Source organism: Hyaena hyaena, unplaced genomic scaffold (genome assembly GCF_003009895.1).
Source record: "Hyaena hyaena isolate Hyena2069 unplaced genomic scaffold, ASM300989v1 scaffold_162, whole genome shotgun sequence".
Lineage (NCBI taxonomy): Eukaryota > Metazoa > Chordata > Mammalia > Carnivora > Hyaenidae > Hyaena > Hyaena hyaena.
Window position 1 is genome coordinate 641,451 of NW_024080795.1, and position 22,781 is coordinate 664,231.

Here is a 22,781-nt window from a genome sequence, read left to right on the forward strand (position 1 = left end):
AATGTATGTATGTATATGTGTATAAAGAGATTCCTGAAGCTTCATTTCTATGTGGGCTCTCGCAATTACGTCATTCGAAAGAGGAAGCAGAGGCTTTGAAGGGAACCCTTATACATTTTATGTGTAATTCCACCCAAATGAAAAACTACGTCCGATTACACGCATTTTAAGTAGCACACAAAGAAAGCACAAGAAACACTGATTTGGCTCCAAGATTCGCCTTGTGAAAGGCTTTTTTTTTTTAATTTTTGTTAAGTTTTAAAAAAACTCTTCTGTCAAGCTGTCGAGGGTACTTGATGATGTTACAGAAGCAAAGTGCTTCCGAAGCAGCTCCAGGGCCCTGTTATTTCTTGCTTGTAGGCTCTTCTCAGCTCTCAGCTCGTTCTTGATGGCGTCCAGCTCCCTGCGGATCTTTTCCATCTCTAGTTCGTAGTACAGTTTCATTTCTTCCTTCAGGAGCGTGTTTCCGATCTCAGTTTGACGCTTCAGTTTCCTAACAGCCTCCTTTAAATCTCGGTTCTCTCGGCTCAGCCTGTGGATGACCTCTTTGGCTTGCTGCAGTTCTTCGGTTAGGTTCTGGACGTTAGTCACTCTTTCAGATAGGTCGTTTCTTAAAGCTTGGAGCTCCCAGTCCTTCTTGGAAGCATCTGTCCCTGTGTCCTGAAAATTTAGGGATTTTGCAGAGACTTCTCTTTTGGAGTTCAGGAGTTCTTTTTCGGCATTTTCAAATTCCTCTTCTATTTTTCTGCATTTCATATTAAGTTCTTCCAGTTCTTCGTTCAAAAGGTTCAGGCGAAGTTTCGGAGACATTCCTTCGGTGAATTTCTTCTTGGTGTCTTGCCGCGGGAGGACTGGTAATTCCTTTGTACTCCAGGTAGCATGATCTTCCGTGCTAATAAAGCTTTCTTCAGTCACCACATCCAAAGTAGATGATTCACAGGAGACAGAATTTGTGTCTGCTTCATTCTTTGAAATGTTTATCTTTCTCTCTCTCAAATTTGGTTCTTGTTCTTTTTCACTTAGTTGAGAAATAAATTCTTTCCGCTGAAATTTATTTTCTTCTTGAAACTTCCTACTAGACAAATTATAAATCCCTTCTATTCTATTGGCCTTATCTAAAGTCATTTGTTCAGAAGACGATTCAGGCTGGGAAGCCTCATCTAGAACATCCTGTGCACTAAAAGAAGGAGCAAACATATTCTCCTTCCAGTGTTTTCTTCTAGCGTCCATTTCTCCAGGTACGTCTCCCAATTCCTGAAAAACAAAATTTAAAATCAAGGCACACTGTTTACACTGGCAGCTGGGGCAGCTGAACGAACCACTTGTGCCGGCTCACGGGTGAAAGGACCTAAATATTTGAGGGCTAGCTGTCCCTCTGACTCACTGAGTGACATGAGCTTAGGTCCCTCATTGATAAACTGCAAACCAGGGGCGCCTGGGTGGCTTGGTTGGTTAAGCAGCTAGCTCTTGATTTCAGCTCAGGTCACGGTCTCACGCTTCGTGGGTTCGAGCCCCGTGTCAGGCTCCGCGCTGACAGCGTGGAGCCTGCTCAGGATTCTCTCTCTCTCCTCTCTCTCTGCTATCCCCTACACACTCTCTCTCAAAATAAATAAATAAACTTTAAAAAATATATACATGAAGCCAGCTAAGTTCCATAGGCACTTTCAGCTTTCAAATTCTCTGATGCTACGAAGTATAACCAATCACTTGCCACATTTGGCTATTCATTGTAGACCGAGAAAACGTTTCTATGAGAAAGCAACCACACACACGAAAATGAACTGCTTCAAAAGAGTGAGTAAACGTGATTTCAAATGGACAGGTTAATATTAATAGTAGGTTAATACTTTTGCTTCTAATGTGCCTGATTTTTTTTTTTCTAGTTCTTTTGGGTGGGACTACCGCGTATTCATTCTTTAAAGTGACTAAAACATCAGGGCCTAGTGCAATGTGAGCTGTGTCTGGTAAACTATACCATGCGGACTTCCTTATGACTCACTCTTCCAAATGCCCTTCTGTCTTGACCTGCAAATTCCTGCTATTCCAGTCTTGGGCTTAGCTCTTAGGCCAGGCTGCCAAGTGTACAGAATTCTATCCAACTTGACAGCAATTTCGTGATGAGAACCGAATGTCAACAGTTGAAGATATGAATGCCACCAAATGGGGTGTTCTCAAGATACTGACTCCAAGGGTGGCTTTTAGGTAGAAATGTAACAGACTAAATCACGACCAACTTTCCAAATTTCTCAAAATTGGAGGATGTTTTATTTGTGTCCAGAGGAATCCTCCCTATTCAAAGGGAATCCATAACATACAGCTTTCCTAACGTATAGAAATATTAGATCCAACAGAACTACTCCGGAGAGGAGGGAGGAAGAAGGACCCAGGCAACACTCTGAAAGGCCACTGACATCTGAAGCCACCAAACTAGCAGCTGCAATCACTGATATGTTCATTTGCTACAATATATTTGTAGCATCACCGCTGAGAAAAATCAGAGTATGCCTGCATCTGTTTTTCCCATGCACACAATGTAATTTCATCTCGGTAACAGAAAATGGCAATTGTTGCATTTCTTTCGTGGTGTTTAAAGTGATATTTTCTTTAATATTATTAAAGATTATAATGTTATAATATAGTATTTAGTGTGAAGTATATATTTATACAATATAAAGATAATAGTAGTGGAAGTTCTTTGTAGAATTTTGGAAAATACAGAAAAGCACACAAAACAGAACTCTCCCTTAGTCCCATGGCTCTGAGAGAACTACTTTTTTGGTCTATTAGTTCTCCAGGATTTTTTAAGTTTATTTATTTATTTTTGAGAGAGAGAGAGCGCACACACACAGGGAAGGGGCAGAGAGGAGAGAAGGAGAATCCCAGGTAGGCTCCACACCATCAGCACAGAGTCTGATGCGGGGTCCAAACTCACAAACCATGAGATCATGACCTGAGCTGTGAGTTGGATACTTAAGTGACTGAGCCCCCAGGCGCCCCTCCTTGCTATGGTGAGAGAGTACACTTGATATCTATGTGTGCTGAACATGCCTCATTCCACCCTCTGCCAAAAAAGAGGGAAGGGGGACTCATCATCCCCAAGGGTACACTCCCCACTGGCAACTACTCGCCTTTGAGGAAAGGGAAAGATACAAATACTCAGCGAAGGTGTTCAAATGATTGGTTCACAAGCCATAAGCCAAGCTTTATTTAAGTTTAGTTAACAAGACCACAGTAAGAAGTGTAGACTTGAAATTCATTGTATATATTTGCCATTGGAACTTCATCTCCTTTCTCTTGAAACAGTCCTTTCTGACTTGAATTATTCTACTAAATCACCACCCGGAAGCATATATGCTCTATCTTTTCTTAAAGGGCAAGATCATCCTAATCTTGGTTTCTCTCCTCTCTCAGAACTATGAGTGAATACGGTTGGGAGTTATTACAGTGGTCAGAGAAAAAAAAAAAAAGGAACAGAGGAAAGAGAGAAGACAGTGATGCTAATTGCCAGTCACATTTTCCAGTAGTCAAATTTTCACCAGACAATTCTGTAAAAGATAAAAATGCTTCTCATAAGACAGCAATGGGAGAGAGAGGACTATTCCTCCTACCTAATTCTGGATGAAAGGTATTGGTGAGATTGATCAGGAAGGAGGTGGACAGAGGGCAAGTGCGGTGAGGCCACCGTATACCTAGAGGTAGCAATAACGACAAGTTTGAGACAGAGATCTGGGTATAGAAAAAGGTTAAAACAAAAAACTTTTTATTAATAATTTTGCACCATGAGAAGGTGACTTCTGTCTCCAACCTTCTGATAACTCTCTGGCAGAAACCTTTTTTTTAGTCTGTCTCCAATTTCACTACCTTTCTTCCCTGAACCTCTGTACAATTGCCTGATATGGTCAGTGATTTTCAAAGAACTGGGAAGAGTCCACTTATTTTATCACTGAGGCTCAGAGAAGTCAGGTGACTTGACCAAGTGCACACAGCCTGTCGTGGTAAAACTGAGACCCTGTCTCCCAGGTCAGTGCTTGTTCTAAAATTCCTCTTTATTCTCCTGCTAGGTTTCATTCCACAAACTGAAAGAAAACAACCCCACTACTTCCAGAGCTGAGGTAATTTTTGAAGGGCCACGAAAGCAGAGAGGAAAAATGAAGGGGGGAGGGTAAGGAGAACTGCATGTCACATATCAAAGGACAGAGAGAGAAAGGTTTGAAAAGCCTTTTGGAATTTCCCTCCCATGGCTTACACAGGACAGGGTCAAGGGGTCTCTGAGCTGCTCCTTTCTTTCTTTCTCTCTTTCTTTTCTTTTCTTTTCTTTTTTTTTTTTTCTCTTTCATTGGCAAGCTACCCTTTAAAGGCTTGTTCCCAAATCTAGTCACAGAGTATGGCAAAGCCCAGACTGGGGGTAAGAGCCGCCAGTCTCATTTTCTCTTCGCGAACTGCACTGTTTGTTTTTTATGCAGGACGAGGGTGACATTAGTATTCTCTGGCAAGGACAAGGACTATGCTCTGAGACAATGCTGCTCCTCTACCCGGCCATGGCAGCCATCTTGCTCTCAATAAACGCGATTGGGTAATTTGTGGCAGCAGAAGGCAGATCAAAGCCGGAGCCATTACTGAAAGTAGAAGCAGGCCTTTCTAGGGGGTCAGTGGTGAGCATTTATTACTGTGGGTGCCGACCCTCCGCTACACCGCTTACAGAAGCACTAGAGGGTGGGGGAAGGAGGTCCCAGAGAAATGAAAATTTGAAAGAAACGAACAAGCCGGAACGGAGGAAAACACTGTAAAGTCACATGACAAAAATAACATTAATAGTCCGCTAAGAAAGTGATCCCCCAGAAGTCCTTGGGACCGCACTGGCAAGACATGGGTGTCCACAACATGGTTACAGCTGCTCATTTGTGCCTGATGTGAATTAGCACTAGACTCCTGATCGCTCGGGTTAGTCTCTCTCTGAAAACATCACTATTCCTCCTCGGGTGACTTCCTTTTGCCAGTGGCAAAGCAGGAGGGCACTTTGGTGGAGCCGGGGAATCTCCTGACTCCCAGAAGTGGTTTGTAGTCATCTAAAGAATTTGAGAACCACTGATACGATACATGGAAAACAAATGTATAACGTAATGCCGTGTAACATAATTGCTGAGAGCTCCGCAAAGAGCCATCATTCATTATGGACCTGTAGGCAAACCATTCCATAAAAAACTCGGGCAGATGCACAGCTACCTTCGAATAGTCCAGAAAATAACACACCACTATTTACTGGGAAGGGAGAAACCCACAAAATCATCTCATTTTCATTTGCAGGGGAGGGGGCCCTGGGGAACACACTCCCATTAAGGTGGATAAGTGACCAAATCTGTTAAATCCAATTCGTTGTTTTCTAAAATGTTCGTTTTTAAAATCGCATGCTTTAGGGAAATTGGATAAGCTAACAACCAAAGATCTTTTTTCTGGTGCCTCATCTCATCCATACTGGAATCTGATTTCAAACTTTCAGGACAGTGTCTTTTGCATAAATCTACATCTGCCGGCAAAATGCAATTATTCTTCCAGGCAGGGATAGGCTGGGACTGGGAGGCAGTTCTGGAAAACCTCCAGAGGCTTTTTTTTCTTCCCCCCACCTCGCAAGGGTGCTTCCTCTCCAACTTTGTAAATTGAGAATGACGGTTGGAAAAGGTCATCTCCAACCTGCGACGGTCAAACTTTTGTCACTACCCTCAGCCCCTCAGCCACCCTCAGCTAGAGGCGTGGCTTTTAGTCACAGCCCAGGAGCAGCGAGGGGCAGACAAAAGGGCCCTTCTTAGCGCAGGGAACTTTTCCCCATTATTCTTGGATGGTTTCAGTTCTCCCAACCCGCAGAAAAAACGGCAAGGCCAAAATAAGGAAGGAGGGAAAAAAGAAAAAAAAAAGTCTGCCACAAAGAAAGTCACCGGCCCGCCTTCTTTGCTCAATTGTCCGATCTGTTCTCACTTAAAAGCAGTAGTTAACCCACCTTTTTTTCTGCTTTCACTGTTCCCAGGCATAAAACACTCTCATCATTCCCCTCACTCCTTATTTGAGAAGATCCTGACTTGCCCCCTCTAGGGGAGAGCCTCTATTTTCCACCCTCTTGAGCATCACCGGCTCGCAGAAAGATGTTAAATGCCCAAATGGGGACCCCAATCAAGTGTCTGAAGTCAAAGTGCAGGAGCATGTGTTACCGTGCAAAACCGTGCGGACGAAGGAAAAGGAAGTTCTTGACAAAGGAAGTGGGTAAGGACTACAGTGAAAAAAGACTGGAGGGCGGTAGGTATCTCATCTCCCACACTTGAGAACTACGGGAAAACTCACCTTTTCTGAGCTTCAGTTTCTTCAGGTGTAAAATAGGGAAACTATACCTATGTCACGGGGGGGGTTAAGAGAAATGAACGACAATGAAAACGGAAGCAATTTTAAAGTCTACCGTCAACAATAGGTTTTGTTCTTTTTGGGGCCTTCCTCACCCTCCCTTGGGACATAAACCAGAGAGTCAGACAACCCACTCCTTCTCCAAAGTTGCCAGCCTGAAGTCATCAGACCTCATCAGAAAAAGTCCGTTTGGGGAAAAAAAAAAAAAAAGCAAGTGCTATTAAAATCAGCAGTGGGGAACCTAAACTCGGATCTTACACTGATTTAACCTGCATCCTCGGGGAATGTCAGCCCTGAGTCCCATGGGGGGTGGACGGAGGCCCCCACATTTCTGAAGCTAACCTGATTCTAAGGTAGTCTTTGCTGCACCAGCAGATATTTGCATTTTATCTCCAGTTGCTTTTACCAAGAACTTTCCAAACGCCCCAGTGTTTTTCAGTGCCACCAAGAACTTCTTAGAAATCTCACAGCGGACTACCAGTTTGAATATGAGGACGGATGACCCAGCACTCTGGGTTTTTCCCAGGCTTGTTCTACCCCATTTCATCACACTTCTATTTCACCAATACTCTGTGATCTCCCGGCATCTCATTCGGCTCTGTATCCCTGCACGTAGAGCTGCCAATAAGTATTTGTTGAGTGCGTGCTCCTTAATCTTCTTTCCAGAAATTCTATTAACGCTTTGATGCTAATGGAGTTTTTGCAAATATTTATAATTTCTCCTCTGGGTTATACAGTATGGGAGGGGCGTAACATTTTAGGAATAGGACTTTTATTTTTCCCTCAAAGTTTGTTCGGCTTGGCTAACGTCTTCGGGGCACTCTTTTGTTTTGTATTGTCATGAGACATTTTTGATAGCGTGCTGACAATGCAGGCTAGTGATCTAGCTACAAAGTTGAAGACTTTTGAGGGAGGCTTTGTGCTTCTAAACGCCAACAGTAACAAGTTATCAGCCCGCAGGCAGAACTTACACTTTCCAACGTCCAAGGTCTTCTATTGGATGCCGTTGTTCTCCTCCAGCTTGAACTGAAAATAAAATCCCCACAGCCTAATTAGGAAATATAATTAACCAGAATGCCCAGATCCCTGTTTATACCCGAGCTGTAGCTTAAAATGACAAGCGATATACTTAGAATGCCGTGTGGCCTCTCTAGAATGTGCCGCCAGACACTCTGAAGCAAGTTTTCTTTTTAACTTGTCAACCCACTTTCCCAACTGTTAGGCCACGAGGTCTCCGGCCCCCAAGCAACGCAGGTATCAAACAGCACCAGAATCATGGTGGCATGTGACTCAACAGGTATCTCCCGGCCTTTAGCACCTGGTGAACAAATGAGCCACCGCTGGTGGCCGCGGCAGCATGCTTGTTCCTCAGGAGCCTGCCAAGAGCCACATTAGCAAAGGGCTGGAGCCCAGGTCTTGCCTCCCTGCCTCGCTCCGAGGGTCGGGTTAATTTGTAAAATCGTTAAAAAGGGAAGTGACCTCGATTTTCGCCTTCATCTTCCAGGCTCCTAACAGTTGAGCCAAGTGTCCACTTCGTGGGACAAGTTGTCTTCCCTATTGTTTGGCAGATATTGAAAGTGATGCCAAGTAAAACTGAAAACTGGGCCCGGTGAACGGCTCTTACCCTCCAATTCTTTGTTATTAGTGTGAAACTACTCCTTCTACAAGAAGAGATACTGGAGTCACCTTAGTTCCGAAGGCTGAGTACTTTATTAGTATGGAAGTCACATTCTTGCTCTAAAGCGGCATCTATGCATGCAGAGTTAGGGGGGTTCTCGGTAAATGGTTAACAAACTCCTGCCGTCGCCGCTTCCAGTGGGGAGAAGGGGGCTCCCTTGGTGGTCTGGGCGCTACCTGCCACCTCCCCAGTCCCTACCCCATGGCGGGAGGGGGGTTGGAGGGGGCGGGGGCCGGGAGAGAGCGCGGCGGGCGAGGCCCGACCCCACTCTTCCTTCTGCGCCCCGACTCCCACGCCCCATTCCCTCGGCTCCCTTGGCGCTCGCCAGCTCCGGGCCCCGGGGCCTTGGAGGAAAGCCGAAAGCCGCAGCGGGGGGTCGAGGTTGGGGGGGGGGGGAGCCGGGCGCCCCGGCCGGGGTCGGGGGAGAACTCTGCGGCCCATCCCCGGGGAGCCCCCGCGCTCCCGCGCGCAGACGTACCTGGAAGCGTGGGTGGGGTCCGGAGGGCTCTGGCTCCCCTTTCCCGAAGCCAGCCACCACCGGCGGCCGGCAGCCCTGGGCTCGGCGCTGGCCACCGCGACCCGGCCCGGCCCGCGCGGGGCAGAGCCTCTGCAGTGCAGCGCCAGCGCGGGCCGCGCCGTTGCCTAGCAACCAGCCGGCCGGATTTAAAGGGACCGGGGCGCCGGGGCCCCGCGTGGAGCGCCGGGCGCTGCCTGCAGCCACGCAGGGCCGGCCCGGGCTCTGAGCATGCCCGGTGGGGCGGTCAAGGCGGCGGCGGCGGCGGCGGCGGCGGCTAGGCTGCTGTCCGCCGGCGTCGCGAGCTCAGTCGGCGGACGACTGGGTCAGGGTGGGAAGGGGCGAGAAAGTGTGAGGCGGCCCCACCCACTGTGGGCTTATTACGGAGGGTCCGGGTGAGTCACAAAGCCACCTGGACACGGTGACTGTGGGGGGTGGGGGGAGGGAGGGAGTGGCACGGGGCTAATCCCTAGGCCTGCCCTTCAGTGGCGTGACGTTGAGGAGGGTTAGCTCGGGCAGGTTAGCCTGCATGTGCTTCGGGGATCCCCAACAAGGTGGAAATGGCACCCCCCCCACCCCCACCCCCACGCCCACCCCTGCCCCTCTGCTCAATGGTCTGGCCGGAATGTCTGCCTCTGGCCGGCGTTCTAAGGAGGGGCCCGTGTCGGGAGAGCATTGTGCCCCACGCCCCCCATCGTGCCCCTGTGGGAGATGGAGCTGGTGTCTCAGGTAGCTCAGGTTTCCTCATTTATCACTCAGGAGCTTCCCCCAAACCACCGCGGCACCCACCTGAGTCTAAAATCTATTTGGGGGCACTCAGTTCTACACCAGCTTCAAAGTTTGCTCCCAACTTCCAGGATTGGGTGGGGGAACACGCCCCCGTCCTTCGTTAGGTTGTAGACGTCACTCCCGGTATTTTGCCAAATAAATAAATGTTCCCCTCAGTCATGGAGGAGCCTGGTTGCCCACCGCTGGATCTTCCGTCACCGACTCGGTCACACACACTGATCACACAGCGTGGCCATACTCTGATCTGAACCCAGCTGAGACTGACCAAAAAGATAGGCCTGGCCGAAGGCTGCGGGGCCTGGAACAGAGCGGGACTCGGGTGTCCAAAACTGTAATAATTGTGCCTTTTAGGAAAGCTCGTATTCTCCAGAAGCATGAAGGTGAAAGGAAACATTGGCTCCGGAATCTCAAGTGAAAGATTAAAGCACGTTTGCAAAGCGACAGTCTAAGACAGTCTAGTTTCTCGAGACCCAGCAAGGGGCTGACTTAGAAACAATACCAGGGTACATTTCCAAGCTTCGAAACTTCTTGAGAACCGGATCTAACAGGTGTTTGCGAGCTGGCACGGTTGCGTTCAGATACCCTGAGGCCTAGTTCTCAATCCTTTTTCCTCCTTAGAGATCCAAAGTCAACAAGGGTGGGAGGCAGGAAGGCCTAATGTCAAGGCTGTTTTGTTATGGACCCCGTCAGAATTAGTTTGTGGGACTGTGACAAAACCTCTTTTCTTGATAGTAACTCTCCAAATTGCCTTGCTTGCACTTATCATTTCTGTTTTAATTATTTTGAAAGGGTTCCATTTAGTTTTGCTTGATAGGAGATCCCCCATTAATGCAATCAAAGAATCTTAATAGCTCTGTGCCTCAGTTTCCTTGTTTGTATAATGGGAAAAATAACTACCTAAACTCATAGGAGTGTTGTGAGGATTAAGTAGGGTAATATTTTCAAAACCCTTAGAGCAATGCCTGACACACAGCACACCCTATATGAATGTTTCCTGTTCGTATGACAAGGATCTTGTCTTATGAATTCATTAACCTCCTAGAATATAAATATAAACATGCAGAGGGTGATAAAGTCAGGGTGGCTCTGAGTGGAGTCTGAAGTCTCGAGACTCAAAATTCCAAGTCTTTATTTCAGATGGCGTCCCAGACTCCCACCAGGCACCCCCATTCCACTCTCATATCCCGAAAGAATGCATAAAGGGTTACTTTGGTCTCCCTGTAATTCTATTTTTAAATATGGTGGGTCACTCCTACTCAGAGTATCAAATGGCAGACAAGCAACAACAGAGAGGACAGAGAGTTCTGGGACTGGAAGATACTGCAGGCCTGCAGATAGGTTTTCAAATATGGAAGCCAGAAAACAGTTTGCTATTCTCTGGAAACGTTATCAGTACCGAAGCAACAAGGTACTCGATGATAATAGAACCACATAGTTGAACAATAGAGCTCGACTTTTGTTTTACCAAGTAGGAGATTAAGACCCGGGGAAATCATGTGATTTACCCTTTGATCACATAGCAAAATAAGCTTCTTTTTATGTCCCCGATGAATGAGCCTTGTTTGAAGAACCTCAAACCTGGGATATCTGGAGCAATGAAAAAAATACACGCTTGTGCGTATATGTTGTATGTTGGTAAAGATTTCAATGATTCATGCAGATAATAACAATAGCTAACTTTTCCCACACCCCACAACCTATGTATCTGCAGATTCTGTTGGCTCTATCTTCATAATGTATCCAGAATCTGGTGGTTTCTCACCAGCTCCACCGTTACTGCCCGGATCTCGGTCCCGTCATCTCTTGACTCACTGAGCTAGCGCATTAGCCTCCTGACCGCTTCGACCTTTGTCCCCTGCATTATTAGCTTCCTAGGGCTGCCGTTTCAAACTATCACCAACTGGGGGGCTCAACACAACAGACACTTATTCTCTCGCCGTTCTGGAGGCTAGGAGTCTAAAATCAAGGTGTTGGCAGGAATGATTCCTTCTGGAGCCTCTGAGAGACCGTCTGTAGCTCCTAACTTCTGATTGTTGACAGCAATCAATGGCCTCCTTGGCTTATAGACACATCACTCCAATCTCCGCCTCTGTCTTCATATGGTGTTGTCCCTATGTGTCTGTGTATCTCCACATAGCTGTCTTCTGTTTGTGTGTGTCCGTGTGCCCAACCCCCCCCCCCCAATAAGAACACTGGTTATTGGGCTAGGGCCCACTTTAATCCAATATGACCAGTATGACCTTAACTTGATTACATCCACAGAGACCCTAGTTCTGATAAAGGCACATTCATAGGGACTGGAGGGTAAGAACTTGAGCTTTATCTTTTGTCTGGAGGGGGGACACGATGCAGCCCACAACACACACCAACTACTGATTCTCAACATACATCCAGACAGACCGTTATAAACTACTAGGTCAGGGAACGCTTGAGTGGCTCAGTCGGTTGAGTGTCTGACTTCTGCTCAGGTCATGATGGAGAAGTTTGCGCATTCCAGCCCCACATGGGACTCGCTGCTGTCAGCGAGGAGGAGCCCGCTTCAGATCCTCTGTCCCCCTCTCTCCGCCCTGCCCCCACTTGCGCTTTCTCAAAAATAAAACATTTGAAAAATAAATAAACTATTAAGTCAGATCATGTTATCACTCTACTCAGAAGCCTACAAAGGTTCTCAATTTGACCTACAGTAAAAATTAAAATCCTTACGATAGCCAATAAGGCCCTATAGGATTTGCATTGAGAACCCTCCTAATTTCTCTCTTCCTTTTCTTTCTTTTTAAAAAAATTTTTTAATGTTTATTTATTTTTGAGAGAGACAGACCAACAGACAGAGGGTGAGCAGGGAAGGGGCAGATAGAGAGGGAGACACAGAATCCAAAGCAGGCTCCAGGCTCTGAGCTGTCAGCACAGAGCCCCACGCAGAGCGCAAACCTATGGACCGCGAGATCATGACCTGAGTCAAAATCAGATGCTTAACAGACTGAGCCACCCAGGCTCCCTTCTCTCGTCCTTTTCTTCAATTTCTCCAAACTCACACTTATTCAAGTAAGGATCACTGTGCACTTCAATGTGCCCGAAATTGGGCTAAGTGCTAGATTATTCAGATAGTCAAATGTGATTAATGCAGTGATGGAAGTATTTACAAAATTAGGATGGGCTCAGATGAAGAAGTCAATCTGATGGGAAAGGGGTTCGAATCAAGGAAGTCTTAAGCTTCTTGGAAGTTGAACCATCTGAGTTGGATCTTGAAAGATGCATAATAGTACCCCAGGCAGACAAAAGAGATAAAAGCAGAGGGAATGGCGTGTGCAAAGGCACAGAAGCATGAAACAGCACGACAGTTTGGAAGATCCAAAATAATTCAGATTTCCTGGAGCTTAAAGTGCAGGGCAGTGGGTGGGAGGAGCCAGAAGGAGTGTAGAGCCCACAGAAAAAGGTAATACTGGTCAGTGAAAATTATCTTGGTTAGCCAATTAAAATACTTGAAGATGCAAATAGATGCATTCATACAGTTGATTTACCTTACAAAATCATTCCACTTGACTCAGAAATACTTGCTGATTTATCTGTAATACTTCAGGTAGTGTGCTAAATACAAGGCACTCAAAAATTAGTAAGATCAATGAACTCCCAGCACAAGAAACATGAAGAAAACCACACCAAGGCATATGATAATCACATTGCTTAAAACCAGTGATAGAGAAAATCTTAAAAACAGCCAGGAGAGGAAAAAAGACACATTACATACAGATGATAGGAAATTTCTCATCAGAAAAAAGGCAAGCCAGCACATAGTGGAACATCTTTTTTTTTTTTTTAATGTTTTATTTACTTATGAGAGAGTGAGCGAGAGAGAGACAGAGAGAGAGAGAGAGGGAGATACAGAATCTGAAACAGGCTCCAGGCTCTGAGCTGGCTGTCAGCACAGAGCCCGACGCGGGGCTCGAACCCACAAACCGTGAGATCATGACCTGGGCCGAAGTCGGATGCTTAGCCAACTGAGCCACCCAGGTGCCCCCATAGTGGAACATCTTTAAAGTAGTGAAAGAAAAAAGTCAGCTTAGACTTCTTCACCCAGTAAAGAGATCTTTCGAAACAAATGCAAAATACTCTTTCAGATATACAAAAGCTAAAAGATTTCAGCCCCTGAAGATCTGAACTCCAAGAAATGTTAAAGGAAGACCTTCAGGCCTCATATAGGATGAAGATGTGAACCTAGATAGGGGCCCCTGGCTGGCTCAGTTGGAAGGTTATGTGACTCTTGTTCTCGGGGTTGTAAATTCAAGCCCAACGCTGGGTATAGAGATTACTCAAAAATAAAATCTTTTCAAAAATCTGGTTCTAGGGAAGCCTAGGTGGCTCAGTGAGTTAAGCGTCTGAATTCAGCTTAGGTCATGATGTCACGGTTCTTGAGTTCAAGTCCTGCGTTGGGCTCTGTGCTAACAGCCCACTTCAGATCCTCTGTCCCCCTCCTTCTCTCTCTCTGCCCTTCCCCGCTGGCTCTCTCTCTCTCTCAAAACTAAATAAACATTAAAAAATAATACAATTAAATTTAAAAATGAAATAAATTTGAAAACCTGGTTCTATATGAAGGGATGCAGAACACTGGAAATAGTAAATATGTGCATAGGTATGAAGACTTCTCTCCTACTCAAAAATGATTTTAAAAATTATCAATATTTTGTGGACTGATAGCATATGTAAAAACAATATATGACAAAAAACGGCAGACGGTTGTGTGTCCGGCTTCGGCTCAGGTCATGATCCCACGGATCGTGGATTCAAGCCCCACGTCGGGTTCTGTGCTGACAGCACAGAGCCTGGAGCCTGTCTTTGGATTCTGTGTCTCCCTCTCTCTCTGCACCTCCCCTGCTCATGCTGTCTCTCTCTCAAAAATAAATTTAAAAATACATTTAAAAATATTTTTCAAAAAAAGGCACAAACGTTGGGAGGGAATAAATGGAAACATAGTATTGCATGGTTCTTATACTATATGTGAGTGTTATATATCACTTGAAGGTAGAATCTAATAAGTAAAGTGTATATGCAGATAGTTCTCACTTTGCTTGGTTCTAATATGCACAAATTTCAGTTACCACAGTTTAGTTAAATAACTTCAGTCTCTCAATTTTAGTTACCACAGTGTATTAACTGTAACTGCATAAAGTACAGACTTTGCCACTAACTCTTTGGTACACACACACATACACACAACACACAACCATGTAAATGACAAATGGGTTTCATGATCCCTAACCAATCACACCACTTCTTTCAAAGTTTGTTGACAACTGATCACCACGCAGCTGTTATTCAGTTCATGCACAGACAGCAAAGTGTGTGGTTGTGATGACTTCGTGAATCCCAATGATAAATCCAAGTGACATTTTATTAAAAATTTGATAAGAAAAAGAGAGACATGGCCAACAATTCTTCTGCATATGGACATCCAGTTGTCCCTGCACCATCTACTAGATGTTATGTTATACAACTTGATTTAAATTTTTTTAATGTTTATTTTTGAGAGAGAGAGAGAGAGAGGAACAGAGAGTGAGCAGGGGAGGGGCAGAGAGAGGGAGACAAAGAATCTGAAGCAGGCTCCAGGTTCTGAGCTGTCAGCACAGAGCCCGATGTGGGGCTTGAACTCATGAGACATGAGATCATGACCTGAGTCTAAATCAGATGCTTAACTGACTGAGCCACCCAGGCACCCCCACAACTTGATTTGAAACCTTTTTTTGGCTCAGGTCATGATCTCACTTTTTGTGGGATCAAGTCCCGCGTCAGGGTCCTTGCTGTCAGTGCTTGGGATCTTCTCTCCCTCTCCTCTCTCTGTCTCTCAAAATAAATAAATAAACCTTTTTCAAATTTTATCAAATAGCAAAATACATCTAGGAAGTAATTTTGTGCCTTTTTCATATATTCTAATTCTTTGTCTCTCTGTGCTGATTTCCAAATAATTTCTTTCTTTTCTTTTTCCTTTCCTTTCCTTTTCTTTACCTTTCTTTTCTGAGAGAGAGTGCACGCACACACAAGCAGGGAAGGGGCAGAGGGAGAGAGAGAGAGAATCCCTATCAGGCTCTCCACACCTAGCACAGAACCTGATACGGGGCTCAATCTCACAACCATGAGATCATGACCTGAGCTGAAATCAAGAATTGGACACCTAACTCACTGAGCCTCCCTGGTGCCTGGAATAATTTCTTTTTTTAAATTCAGGTATTATTGACATGTAACATGATATTAGTTTCAGATGTACAACATAATGCTTTTTGATATTTGTATGTATTGTGAAATGACCACCATAATAAGTCTAGTTAACCTCTGTCATTACTACACAATTACAATTTTTTTTCTTGTGATGAGAATTTTCAGTTCTCTTATGAATTTCTTTTGAAATGCCTTTCAGTTTACTAATTGTCTAACTAATTGGGCTTAATCTGCTGTTAATCTCTTCCACTGAAGAAGAGACTTCTTAATTTCGATTATAACATTTTTTTAACTTCTAGAAGTTTGATGAAATAAATTTTCAAATATTCTTTAGAATTCCTCGTTCCCTGCACACATTATTTATTTATTTAAACATAATAAACATAGTTCTTATATTCTGTGTTTCATAATTCCAGTGCTCACTTGTGGTAATTCTGTTCTCTGGCTCTTCACCTTTTTGTAAGCTGCTCACTTTCCTTCTAAGATAATTTGAATCAATTCTTCAGATCTAGGACAAAGGTGAATTTCTTCAACCAAGGATCTATGTCTGCTTTTGCTAAGTGTCTGGAAACATTAATAGGCCAGGATCACTTTAAATTTATGGCTAGAGATTTCTTGAGACACCCAAGCAGTGGGAATTGGGGTTGCATGATGAGGGCTTCTGGGCCAATTTTTTTCCTCTGTGTCCTGCTTGGCAGCATCTAGGAAATATTCCTTTGCAGTACCCTGGGGGACTGGGGAGCAAGTTAAGTTCTCCTTCATGAGGGTTTATTCCTTTTGGACACCAATTTAATGGGAAAAGAACTTCTATTAGACTTTCCACCTTTAATTGGGCCCCGAGCTTGTGTCTTTTACCCCTGTGTTTTGGGTGGCTTTCGCAAAGTTGAAATCCTCAAGCTCTCTCAAATACCACAATTGTATTTAGGATGAAGCCGATGTCGTCGTTTCGCTTCTCTGTGTTCTCACAGTCTCTGAGGTTTTATCCTGATAATTCCTTACCTTGCAGATCTTTGAAGCTTTTAAGTAGATGCTTTCTCGTCTATTAACCAGTTCTTTATGTTGTCTCGGCCATGATGACATGCCAGGATCAGAAAGCCCGTACTGCCTCTTCGGCCCACTTCAACATAGCTTCTGGATCCACTAAACTTTTACAGAGGTCAGAAAAGATCTCTGAGCTGTCATATCAATTTGACATCCTTTTCACTCCTATCTAATTCAACCTCTCCACCGTTTCTGACACACTTGATCATTCCTTCCCTCTTGGAACAAGCTTCTGGCTTTCTCAGCACCTCGCTTCCCCATATGACTCCTACAGGACCATTCCTCAGGGCTCCGATCTGGGCTTCCTCATGTCTACATTTCTTCTGCCACCATTCTGCCTTGAGCCACTAGCATCTACCTCTCATATTGCTGCAGTAGCCCCGTCACTGGATGCTCCTTCTTCTCCTCGACCAATCCATTTTCACTAGCTACCAGAGTGATCTTTTAAAAATGAAACTCCAGGGCATCAGGGAGGGGGGAGGGGGCTCAGTCGGTTAAGCATCCGACTCTTGATTTCGGTTCAGGTCACGATCTCACGGTTCGTGGGTTCGAGCCCTGCATCAGGCTCCAAGCTGACAGTGAGCGGCCTGCTTGAGATTCTCTCTTTCTGTCTTGCTCACTCTCTCTCCCTCCCTCTCTCTCTCAAAATAAATTAATAAACTTAAAAAAGAAAATCAAGTGGTGCCTGACTTGCTTAGGTGGTAGAGCATGCAACCTCTCAGGGTTGTAAGTTTAAGCCCCATGCCAGGTGTAGAGATTATTTAAAAATAAATTCATAAGGGCGCCTGGGTGGCTCAGTTGGTTGAGCCTCGAACTGTTGGTTTCTGCTTAGGTCATGATCCTGTGGTCCTGGGATCAAGTCCTGAGTCAGGCTCTGCACTGAGCATGGAGCCTGCTTAAGAGTGTCTCTCTCTCTCTCTCTCTCAAAAAATAATATAATACAATAAAATTAAATAAATAAAATCTTTTAAAAAATGAAAATTGAATCATCATTTTGCTGAAGTCAAACCCTACAAAATACTGCATTTGAACTTTAGATAAATTCCAAACTATTTGACATTACCCACAAAACCTTGTATGATCTAACACCTCCTATATATCCATAATTATCCCTTTATATAATACTGTAGACAAACTGACTTTTCCAGTTCTTCAAACATCTCATTTTTTTCCCCATCTCAGATCCTTGTGTGTATATGGCAAATTTTTTAAACTAGGCTCCATACCCAACATGGGGCTTGAACTCACAGCCCTGAGATCGAGGTGCATGGTCTACCCATTGAGCCAGTCAGGTGCCCTCCCCTCCCCCTGCCACCTCAGATCCTTGATAGTTGCTGTTCTCTCTTTCTGGAATTTTGCACCATGCGTTTTGCATGGCTAACTCCTGTTCCTAACTCACATCTCACTTGAACTTTTCCTTCTCAGAGACTTTCCTTGACCACCTAATCCAAAGGCATCCTGTTCTTTTTCTTTAGAAAATTTATCATAATTTGTGATTAAATATTTATTTGCAGTTTATTTGGGGTCTATTCCCTCAATTATCTTTCAATGTCAGGAAGGTAGGGGTACCTGGCTGGCTCAGTCCATGGAGCGTACGGCTCTTCATCTCAGGGTCGTGAGGTTAAACGCCATGCTGGGAATAGAATTTGCTTTAAAAAAAAAAAAAGGTCAAGAAGGTATTGGTCCTTTTTGGTATCTTCCTACTATATGCCCAGGACTCAGCACTGCTTTTGACACATAATAGAAGTTCAAGAAGCAGACCTACGTGAAAAGCACAATTATGGGAGTACCTGGGTGGCTCAGTTGGTTAAGTGGCCGACTCTTGACTTCATCTCAGGTCATGATCTCACAGTTCTTGGGTTCAAACCCCGTGTTGGCCTCTGCTCTGGCAGTGTGAAGCCTGCTTGGGATTCTCTCTTTCCCTCTCCCTACCCTCCCTTGCTCGCCCTCTCTGTCTCTCTCTCAAAATATATAAATAATCTTTGAAAAAATTAAGAAAAAGAAAAGCACAGTTATAACGAGAAATTCCACGTTGCGCACAGAATTAGAACCAAAAGATATGAGTTACATGACAATAATCCTCATAGAGATCAGGGTAAAATGAAACATAAAACATATCTGTAAATAGGCCTATGATGCTTACAGCCATGTAGCCTACATTACTTTCTCCTTTTCCTCAATAATTCAACCCATGGCTTTTTATTGTTATCTACATTTCAGTTAAAGCAAATAAATAATCATCTACAAACAGCGTATTTCTCATGTTGGCTTGGGATTTCATTATTTGGAACTCAGAAAACATTCTCCTAGAGATTCAACATTATACATAGTGGATAGGTTCTTTTGTTTAGTACATAATGTTTAACCCATAACTCACGCATTTAAAAACGTGGATGGAAGTGGAGTGTCTTATGCTAGGCGAAAGAAGTCAGTCAGAGAAAGACAGATATCATATGATTTCACTCATATGTGGAATTTGAGAAACACAACAGATGAACACAGAGGAAGGGAAGGAAAAATCACATAAAAACAGAAAGGGAGGCAAACCATAAGAAAATTTTATTTTATTTTATTTTATTTAAAAAAATTTTTATAGTTTATTTTTGAGACAGAGACAGAGCATGAGCAGGGGAGGGGCAGAGAGAGAGAGAGGGAGACACAGAATCTGAAGCAGGCTCCAGGCTCTGAGCTGGCTGTCAGCACAGAGCCCGATGCGGGGCTCGAACCCAGGAACCGTGAGATCATGACCTGAGCTGAAGTCGGATGCTAAACCGACTGAGCCNCAGAGAGAGAGAGAGGGAGACACAGAATCTGAAGCAGGCTCCAGGCTCTGAGCTGGCTGTCAGCACAGAGCCCGATGCGGGGCTCGAACCCAGGAACCGTGAGATCATGACCTGAGCTGAAGTCAGATGCTTAACTTACTGAGCCACCCAGGCGCCCCAAGAAAATTTTAAATACAGAGAACAAGCTGGGGTTGCTGGAGGGGAGGTGAGTAGGGAGATGGGTTAAATGGGTGATGGGCATCAAGGAGGGCACTTTTTGGGAGGAGCACTGGGTGTCATATTGAAGAGATGAATCACTGGGTTCTACTCCTGAAGCCAAGACTATGCTGTATGTTAAGTACCTTGAATTTACTTTAAAGAAAAAAAGATAGTTCTAGAGGCGCCTGGGTGGCTCAGTCAGTTAGGCATCCAACTCTTGATTTCAACTCAGGTAATGATCTCACGGTACGTGAGTTCCAGCCCTGCATAGGGCTCTGTGCTAACAACACAGAGCTTGCTTGGGATTCTCTGTGTCCCTCTCTCTGCCCCTCTCCCACTCATGCTCTCTCTCTATCTCAAAATAAATAAATAAATTTTAAAAAGTTATTTTAAAAAGATAGTTCTTAAAAGATATATTAACTGAGCATTGGAGTGCCTGGCTCAGTTGGTTGAGCCTGTGACTCTTGGTCTTGGGGTTGTGAGTTTGAGCCCCATGTTGATGGCGTAGAAATTATTTAAAATAAAATTTAAATTAAAAAAATTTAATGTTTATTTTTGAGAGAGAGAGAGACAGAGTGCAAGCAGGGGAGGGGCAGAGAGAGAGAGGGAGACACGGAATCTGAAGCAGGCTCCAGGCTCTGAGCTGTCAGCACAGAGCCCATCATGAGGCTTGAATCCATGAACCGCGAGATCATGACCTGAGCCAAAGTTGGATCCTTAACCAACTGAGCCATCCGGGCATCCCTAAAATAAAATAAAATCTTTAAAAAATTAATTGAGCTCTCAGGGCGCCTGGGTGGCTCAGTGGGTTAGGTATCCGACTGAGACTCAGGTCATGGTCTCGCAGTTCATGGGTTTGAGCCCCATGTCAGGCTCTGTGCTGACAGGTCAGAGCCTGGAACCTGCTTCAGATTTTGTGTCTCTCTCTCTCTCTGCCCCTCCCCTGCTCACACTCTGTCTCTCTCTCTCAAAAATAAATACATTAAAAAAGTTTTTTCCTCTGAAAAATAACATTAAACAATTTTTAAATAAAAAATGTTAATTGAGCTCTAATTTGTGCAAGAAAATGTTCTAGCCCTGATGATGATAATAAATAATAATAAATAAAAATAAACAAAATAAACAAAACTCCCTATCCTCAGGATATCTTATATCTTATATACATATGATAAAAGAGAAAAGAAAGAAGTAACATATATGGAATGGTAGACGGTGATACAGGCTACCGTGAAGGAAGGACCGTGCTGACGTAGCTTATTGCTCGTAGAATCTATATCCTAGCGTGTTCAAAAAGGATTTGAGGTAGAAATTATTTATAAAACCTAATTATCACAAAGGAAATAATGCAAGAAAAGACTGTCAACTGAGAAAGTGTATAAAAACAATACTTCCTTCCCTACAGCAGTAGGACAGGCAGAGACCTACTTAGACTTAAGTCACTGACAAGCTCTTACTGCCTGAGACGGGGTCTCCAAAAAAGGCTGTGGCTGGAAAAGAGTAAGAGGCCCAAAATACTGATGGAAATTCCAGGAAGCAAGAAATGAGGCGTCAAGAAGGAAAGCACACTTCTTGCTGATGGTACGAGCTGCCGTGGACAAGCAGACCCCATTATTCAGTTGCTACTTGACTGTCATTTTTTTTCTACAATTATGACTGTTTCTGAGCACGATCTGCTTCCTTCCTGGCACATTAGAGTTGTAGAACTTTCCCCTTGTTGTTTTATCCTCTCAAACAAATACTTAATTGGGGGAGCTTTTCTGGTAAACTGAATTGTCAGTAACACGAGGAAACGGCAAAAAAGATCCCTTCATTTCCCTACCTGTACCATTAAAATTTATATTAAAAGACCCTGGCTCCCTCATGTTCTACCTTAATAACTGGGATACAGGCAGAATCTTGGGTGGAAAAAAAAAGATAAAAAATTGGTATAATGTTAAAAGCAGGATGCAAGGGAGCCACGAAAATATCTGCTCTTTAAAGTCACAGGCTCAAGTATCTGAGATGATTATAGCCAGGTTAAGGGATGACCCCGCTTTGGATCTCTGTCTCCCTCTCTCTTTGCCCTCCCCTGCTCTCGAGTGCTTCCACTTTCTCTCTCTCTGGAGTGGGAAAGGGGAAGAGAGAAAGGGGAACAGAAGATCCAAAGCGAACTCCATGCTGACAGCAGTGAGCTCCACGTGGGGCTCGAACCCCCAAACTGTGACATCATGACCTGAGCTGAAGTCGGATGCTCAACTGACTGAGCCACCCAGGAGCATCCAAAGTAAATAAACGTTAAAAAAGAATGTTTGGGGAGGTGGGGTGGCTCAGTTGGCTGAGTATCTGACTCTCAGTTTTGGCTCAAGTCATGATCTTACGGTTCATGGGTTTGAGCCCAACATCGTGGGCTCTGTGCTGATAGTTTGGGGCCTGCTTGGGATTCTCTCTCTCAAATTAAATAAACATTTTTTAACTGAAAAAAAATTTAAATGTTTAAAAAAACCAATGTTTTGTAGTTTGCAGTCTTATGCTTCTTGTGTTAAGTTTATTCCTAAGTGTTTTATTATTTTTGATGCTGTTACAAATAAGATTATTTTCTTAATTTCATTTCTGGAGTGTTCATTGCTAGTGTATTTTTATATTGATCTTGTATCCTGCTACCTTGCTATATTGGTTTACTAGCTCTGAGAGGGTTTTTTTTTTTTTTTTGGTGATTTTTAAAAGATTTTCTATATACAAGATAAATCCATAAAAAATTCCCCCAGATGGTTTCATGAAAGAATTCTACCAAATGTGTAAAGATTTAACTCCAATTTTGCCTAATCCCATCCAGAAAATAGAAGGCGAGGGAACACTTCCCAATTTATTTTATGATACCACTCCAGCAGAGAGGGGAAGGAGCATACCGTTACTGCTAGGGGAGCAAGTTCAGGTTCTCCATGTAGACTCCATGGACACCTCACTGGGGAAACGAGAGAGAAGGGAAGCTTATTAATGGGTATGCAGAGATGAGAGTCCTGGCTCCCGGGGCGCCTGGGTGGCTCAGTGGGTTGAGCATCCGACTCTTGATTTTGGCTCAGGTTATGATCTCACGGTTGGCAAGATCAAGCCCTGCATTGGGGTCTGCAATGACAGTACCGAGCCTGCTCAAAACTCTCTCTCTCTCTCTGACCCTCTTCCCTCTCAAAAATAAATAAATATATTT

At 44.2% G+C, this 22,781-nt stretch overlaps 1 protein-coding gene across 2 annotated transcripts; it reads right to left on the reverse strand.

The window, feature by feature from the left end:
• Positions 1-244: 244 nt before the first annotated feature.
• Positions 245-8,645, reverse strand: CCDC160 (coiled-coil domain containing 160). 2 transcript variants are annotated; one of them, XM_039239893.1, is made up of 4 exons: positions 8,544-8,645; positions 7,359-7,413; positions 6,331-6,377; positions 245-1,254 (listed from the first exon to the last, which is right to left on the reverse strand). In XM_039239893.1, the coding sequence occupies exon 4, from the start codon at positions 1,228-1,230 to the stop codon at positions 259-261; it is 972 nt and encodes a 323-aa protein (XP_039095824.1). In that variant the 5' UTR covers positions 1,231-1,254; positions 6,331-6,377; positions 7,359-7,413; positions 8,544-8,645; the 3' UTR covers positions 245-258. The 2 variants fall into 2 exon arrangements, with proteins under 2 accessions (XP_039095824.1, XP_039095822.1); XM_039239891.1 differs by lacking the exon at positions 6,331-6,377.
• Positions 8,646-22,781: the final 14,136 nt, after the last annotated feature.

Excerpts from the sequence above, each read along its gene's own strand:
- CCDC160 (XM_039239891.1), bottom strand. The coding sequence starts at position 1,230 with ATGGACGCTAGAAGAAAACACTGGAAGGAGAATATGTTTGCTCCTTCT.